General features: G+C 51.6%; 1 protein-coding gene across 1 annotated transcript; it reads left to right on the plus strand.

The window, feature by feature from the left end:
* The first annotated feature begins 6,052 nt into the window (after positions 1 to 6,052).
* On the plus strand, positions 6,053 to 6,701 carry LOC123116777 (auxin-responsive protein SAUR36-like). Its single transcript, XM_044537684.1, has one exon. It carries the CDS (start codon positions 6,120 to 6,122, stop codon positions 6,543 to 6,545), a length of 426 nt encoding a protein of 141 aa, XP_044393619.1. The 5' UTR covers positions 6,053 to 6,119; the 3' UTR covers positions 6,546 to 6,701.
* Positions 6,702 to 7,185: the final 484 nt, after the last annotated feature.

Here is a 7,185-nt window from a genome sequence, read left to right on the forward strand (position 1 = left end):
GCATCCAATTCAAACAAAATTAGAACAAACCGAATGAATCACCAACCATGAAAGAATTCACTAAAGTTCGGACATGTTTACATAAAATGAGGATATTTTCGTTTGTTTGACTAAAAAACTAGGCTCGCTTGTAGTAAATGGTGACCTCATACCGCGGCGCCGCCTTGGTCATCCTCACTGCCATCACCGTCCTTGTCTTCATCATCGTCGTCGAGGTAGTCCTTCCAGCGGCGAGCACACGCGCAGGGGGGGTGGTGGTGGGGGGGGGGGGGGGGGGGCTTGCCCAGTTACCACCTAACGCTTGCGGAGGAGTCGCTCTGCTTCCTATTGCGCAATGTGGAGGGTTGCCGCTACCAATGCCGCCCCCCTGTCGTGGTGCCCTGGCGGTGGTGGAGGTGTCGCTTAGCGACCGCTCTTCACCGATACTGGTGAGCTCCCCATCGAGGCGGCGGCGGCGCCGTGCATCCGTCTTCACGGTGGTGATAGACCGGTCACGGGCCCAGGCCTCCCAAGCCATGGTCCTTGTGTACCCAGGCCGACACCACTTCGGACTTGGCAAAGTGGAGTGCCGCGTCGTGTTGCAGCACTCCTACCACGCAACCCTCCCTCGGATGGCATGATAGCCCGATGGCCTGTGGCAACCAGATGAGGTGATCATGCGCCCTCATGATCGTAAGAGGCACCTCCTCCTTGACGGACTTGCCTTGCTAGTTGATGCGCGCTGGAGACACCATCACGTAATTCTGGGAGTAACGGGTGTGCGGCGGCAAGGCAGGCTCCTCCTACACGCGGCGCCCGATCTAGACGCCGCGATTGCGTGGAGGGGGGAGGAATGCCAGCAGTCGGATCCACCTTAATGCAAAGAAGAGGTAGCAACGCCGGCTCCTACTTCACGGGGCAGTGTGACAATGAGGGCCGCTCATCCTTCACGCGTCCTGGTAGCGGCAAGGGCGGCGCCGGACCACGTTCCCGGAGCGACCGCTCCATCGGCAGCTCTATCTGCTGCAAGAAAATTATGTGTGTGGTCGTGACCTCCAAGAGGAGGCGCGACTGCTGTGGTGGCACCTGGTCCTTCTCGTCGGAGGAGGAGATTACAATCTCCTTGTCGGAGGAGCCGACGACCGTGGAGCTCGAGGGCCCCTGGAGCGACGGTGGAGGCGCCAAGATCTGAGGCTGCCATCGCCTGCCGGTGCGGAGAACCACGACTTGGGTATGGTGGATGGGAGAGGAGGACTTCGAAGATGACGAGAGTTGGATGGGCATGGAGAGGAGTCCAAAGATATGCAATGTGGATGACGCTGGAGCATGAATTAAATAGGCGTCATCGCCAGGCGACGGGGCTGGAAGTCGGCTTTAATGCGACACAGGGGCCGGAGTGAGCTTCTCTATCGCTACGTCTGTATTGAAGCGGCGGCGCCCGCTCATCCGGTCGCCTCGCTGTAACTAGCATCAATGTCGCGGAGTCACATCCGCTCGAGTGATGCTGACCAGCACGAATGCGTGGCAACATCCGCTCGAGTTGCCATGCATTAGATTTGCCGATCCCCAAACTAATGGGTATCGTATTAGAGCATCTATAGCTGGACTTGGCAAATCTAACCCCATATACGTCCGCGGACGCGTTCGGCATGACCGCATGCGCATCCGGACGGGCCCTCCCGGCATTCATATATCTCAAATCCGGACTCTCAAATCCATGCACATCGATCATAAAAGCCAATGTCGCACGTAAATAACAAATGTTGGTACCGAACATAGATAGTGTTTACATAAAATTTATTTTAAATGCACAACTCAAACATTATCTCCTTGGTTTCCATCATGGGTCCACATGTGCTCCACAAGATCATTGAGTGGTTGTGTGTGCACCTGATGATCTCGAAGATTCTGATGCATCTGCAGAAATTTCATAAGCTGAGCCGCATTTTGATCTTTCTGGATTTCAACTTGGTCTCCAGGTGCTTAAAAATGATTGGTTTGGGCTACACCATCACTGTCATCCTCGACAATCATATTGTGCAGAATAAGACAACATGTTATCAGCTTCCATAAAGTTTCTGATTCACACATCAATGCAGCGCTTCGCACAATTCTCCAACGAGCTTGAAGCACACGAAATGCCCTCTCCACATCCTTCCTAGCCGCTTCCTGCATTGTTGCAAAGTGGCTCTGTTTATTTTCATGCGGTTCAGATATGGTCTTCACAAACGCCATCTATTGTGGATAGATACCATTGGCAAGATAGTATCCCATGTTGTAGTCGGCCGTTGCCGGTGTAGTTGCACGGTGGTGATTCCCCATTGCAAAGCCTCCTAAACACCAGAGATCGTTGAAGCACGTTGATGTCATTGTGAGAACCCAACATTCCAAAGAAAGCATGCCAAATCCATAAGTCATGTGATGCCACCGCTTCTAGTATGATGGTGGCCTCTCTGGTGTGACCTCGATACATTCCCCACAAACCTTTGGGGCAGTTCTTCCATTGCCAATGCATGCATTCAATTGATCCGAGCATTCCTCCTTGCCTCTCCAACAGCCAACAACTTCTCTGTGTCCTGTGTATTTGGTTCTCTGAGATACTCAGGTCCAAAGACCTCCATCATGGCGTGGGCAAACTTGACAGTAGTCTTCAAGCACGTGCTCTCCCCCATCCTGACCATCTCACCAATGGCATCTGTGGCAGCACCAAGTGTAAGCATCCTCAAACCAGACGTGCACTTCTGCTTGGCAGAGAAAGAGAGTTGTCCGCAACAATCCCGTGTGAGCTTGAAGTAGTCATCGTGTTCCTCCACTCCCTCCACAATGCGCAAAACAATGGTTTCCGCATGCGAAAACGGCGATGAAACCATGGATCATTCGGAAAAGTAGGATTGGAAGCAAAGTAGTCCTTGTGTAGTAGCTTTGCTCAGGACACCCTATCCCGGTTGATCACTCTTCTCCCTTTGATTGAGCCTTTGAAGTTGAGAGTATGCTCCACCTGCCGGTCCATTTCCTCTTGCATGCTCATGAGAGCATGATTATGCCCACTTCTTCATCCGAATAGGAGGAATTGAATAACTCATCTTGAATCATTTAATCAAGCTCCGTCGGTCCATACTCCTTGCCCGACGAAGCATCGGAATCCATCGTTTTCCCTAATAAGATCAGAAAAAATCCGGTCAGACAATGTGTCGAACACATCAAGCACAAGGCGGAGCCAGAGAGTTGCCGAGCGTACCGTGGTGGCATCCCGGCCGCCGCCGACGTCCTCTGTGGCGAGGACGGGAGAGAGGACTGCTCTGCTGGAGCTGGCAGCGCAGAGGCTAGGAACGGCTATGGAGGGCACGCGGCGGCGGAGCTGCGAGATCTACGGTGTGGAGGACGGGAGGAGGAAGAAGAGAGGAGATAGAAAATGGATCCGACGGATCTAGGGGTGGATTTGGTGCCGTATGCGATGGGGTCGGGCTGCCGGGTCCGACGTGGCGGGCGTGCATATATCCGTCCTATATTTGGGTTGGATATGAGGGGTGCCGGTCAGCCCGGACGTTTGTGGCATGTTTGAGGCGCCCGTCTGGGTTGAAATTTCACGACCAGGCAGTGACCGGGCGGCCCGCCCGGACGTATGAGGCGGGTTTGAGGCGCCCGGCTATAGATGCTCTTAAATGGCAAAATGCGCCAGATCATTTTATCTGAACAGGTGCAGATGAGTTGAAGGGCGAGATGCCTCTGTTCATGCCATATAGTAACTAAGAACGTGCTTAGAGCATCTACAGTGGGGCTCCTCAAACCGGCTTCAAACATCCGGATGGGCGGACCGGTCACTGAACGGTCAAAACAAACCGACCCACCTAGGCTCTCAAAACGACCTCAAATGGCTAGCCTGTCCAGCACCCCTCATATCCAGACCAAATGTAGGGCAGATATAGGGAGGCTCGGGCGCCCGCGCGCGTCCGCCACATGACGCCATCGAGAATCAAAGGAGAAATCCACCGGACTGATGAATTTAAAAATGTTTCTGTGTGGGACCCAACGGCCGGTCCTACGTGGCAGCTGCGTTCGGGCGCGCTCAGGCTTCCCATATCCATCCCATATCTGGACTGGATATGAGGGGTGCTGAAAAACCTGAATGTATAGGGCCGATATGAGGAGCCCATCTTAATCTTTTTTTTTTATCAGCCAGTGACCAGACCATCCGCTCTGAAGTCTTGATTTTTGACACCCCCGACTATAGATGCTCTAAAAATACATTTCGGGCCCACGAGGCCGACACAGAAGGCGCTTGAACCAAGCAATGGATATCACCCAGCGATGGCTACCACCCTCTGAAAACACCATGAAAAAAAATGTTGATGGAGCGGTAGCACGAAATGATCAGAAAGGATATTTGTGGCCGCAACTTGCAGAGACCAGTATGGTGCATATTTGGGCTGCTCTGCTGTGGTGTTTCGAGGAATTACTGACCCTACTATCCTAGAAACATTTGCCTAGCGGAAATCTATGTCTCTTGCTGATGATCTTGGTCTGCATATAGCATCTGTGTAGCCTTAGACTGTCAAGGAGTGGTCAAGGATAATAGGATATTCAGCAGCGTGCCCGAGCCCCACATGAAGCGATCATTTAGGTCGCATGGCTGTTGGCTGGCTTTCAGTCATGTAAGTTCATTCATCAACGTTGGAACTTCAACTTTAAAGCTCACAATCTCGCCAAGTTTGCATGTATGTTAGACATAGGACGCCATGCTTGATTGGGTAATCCGTATAAAGGCAAAATTTGTTACCTATGAACATTACAGTGAAACAATAAAGGCAAAATTTCTCGAAAAAAAAGAAAGCATAGCAGTGTCTGGGCGTGTGGAGAGATCAAATTAGAGTGTGTTGCCATGCATACACTGGACAGCTTAATTAGGACGCGTGCTTCATTGGAACCACATTGCATGTCCACACACTGGCAAAAATTAGAGACGGCTCTACACTTTTCCGTCAGAAACCTCATCACAACGCACGCAGCATTGCACGTTGCGTGCTGACTGACCGACTGACTAACCCAAAATAATTTCACCAGCCTCCCTCTAATCCCAGCTTTTCCAGAGCCTACAAATTCAGACATTGGAACACATCAGTCGACGATCTTGCACCATCTGTCGCAAGTTAATTAAGCCAAGCGGTCAAATCTCCGGGAAAGAGAGCCCAAACACATCTCAAAAATGTACTGTATAATACAGGTTCACAACCAACCAAAAAGATTGGAGAAAGCAGGGCAACTCAATGGTGTACTTTTCCAGGAGTGTAGTGTCCTAATTAGAGAACTGGAGTACTGTTTTCCTCCTCTGCATCATTCTGAACTGAGCCTAAATACTTGTGTCTGAGAAAACCAACTACAACGGGCATTCAAATCGTTATGCATACCTTTTATACGGAATCCAATGCGCATAAGATACATCTGCCTGCTTCGGCATGGAAATGTGATATATCTGCCACTTTCAGAGGACACAAAGGTGGCTTCAGTCTTCACAACAAGTTTGCTTCATGTATGTACTACTATACCCAAGAGGTACCATGCATGTGAGGTGCCTAAGATCAGACAGATCATGTGCTAGGCCGACCAAGAGCTTTCTGACTGAATCTTCGCAAACAACAAACTGATATGGGTGCATGAACGACTCACATCACAATTTCAGGTATCGGTCTGTCAGAAGAAATTGTTCAATCCCTCAAGCTGGAACCCATCGCTGTCCCCTCGACTCCTTGCACATTGCCAATAGCCATGTTCTCGACACGCCTCATGTTCGCTATGCGGTACGGTATGGCAGCCACAATGATAAGAAAGCAGACCAATGCCTACCAGTTATGACAATATATAGGCTCCGGCATACGCAAATCATTTGATCCCATGGCCTTGTCCAAACTAATCATATGCTCCAGCACTGCATGTGCCGATCCCATGGCCTTGTCCCTTGCCAACTTTTCTCAATCAGAGCACCTGCACTTCACCGTCAAGATGTCTCCTTCCCCTCGCCACCTTGCCTATAAATTCAGTATGCTGCTGGCTCAGTATCATCACTTGATCAGCTCATCCTCCAATTGATCATCGCAGCATCCATAGCTCACTCCTTCAATTCTCACAAGGACCGAGAGCCAACCATGGCCGGTGCCAAGAGACTTGCTCAACTGGCAAAGAAGTGGCAGAGGGTGGAAGCACTCGGGAGGAAGAGGCTCACTGTATCAGCCAAAGAAGATCAAGGCTGCTGCAGTTCTGTACCAGCCAAAGGCCACTGTGTCATGTACACGGCCGACGGGAGGCGTTTCGAGGTGCCCTTGGTGTACCTCAGCACCACGGTCTTCAGCGAGCTCCTGAGGATGTCTCAGGAGGAGTTTGGCATTGCAAACGAAGGCAAGATCACACTACCTTGTGATGCTGCAGTGATGGAGTATGTCATGTGCTTGCTCAGGAGAAGCGCCTCCGCCGAGGTCGAGAGTGCATTGCTCAGCTCTATGGTGACGTCTTGCCACTACACTGGCTGCGCCATGCCTACTGTTGGAGCCAGCCAACAGATTTGCTGTTTGTAGCTTCTGAAGAAGATGCATGGAGAGGCCCTGATGATGTCTTTTTTCTTGTGTAGTTTGCCTGCATAGTGTAAGATAGTTAGATAACAGACAATAGGAGCAGGAAAATTGTATGTGTAGCAATCTGATCATTAAAGCAACAAAGCGGTACTCTGGACATTCTTCTCTTAAATTTTAGTTTCATACAACTCTACAATGAACCAACAATGGTTGTGACAACTTTTAGATGTCGACAGTTTCATCCTGCTGCACAGAGAATACGCAACAAGTCTCCATACAATCTATCATCTAGGCCTCTGGAAAATAAATACAGTACCATCAATAAAATAAGTGAAACTAGACCCATCGGAAAATGTCCGCTGCGATGGACTCGTGCTCTAGCGATCCCGCCGCTCCCTCCCCGGCTGCCCCCTCGGGCGCGGTTCCGGCGCCGCCCCCCTCGACGGGCGCTCCCTCCGCCTCCGCCCCAGCGCCTCGGTTCCACTAGGCGGACTGTGCCGAGAACGCGCCGTTCCCCCCTCTCCCTGCTTCCCCTGCCCCCTCGCCCCTCTTCCCCGCCCGTCGGGCCTCTCTACCTCGCCGGCCAGGCAGCTCAGCCCCCCACAGGAGGGGTTCTGCTGCCGGCAGGCGGGCGCCGCCGTCG

This window comes from Triticum aestivum, chromosome 5B (genome assembly GCF_018294505.1).
Source record: "Triticum aestivum cultivar Chinese Spring chromosome 5B, IWGSC CS RefSeq v2.1, whole genome shotgun sequence".
Taxonomy (NCBI): Eukaryota; Viridiplantae; Streptophyta; class Magnoliopsida; order Poales; family Poaceae; genus Triticum; species Triticum aestivum.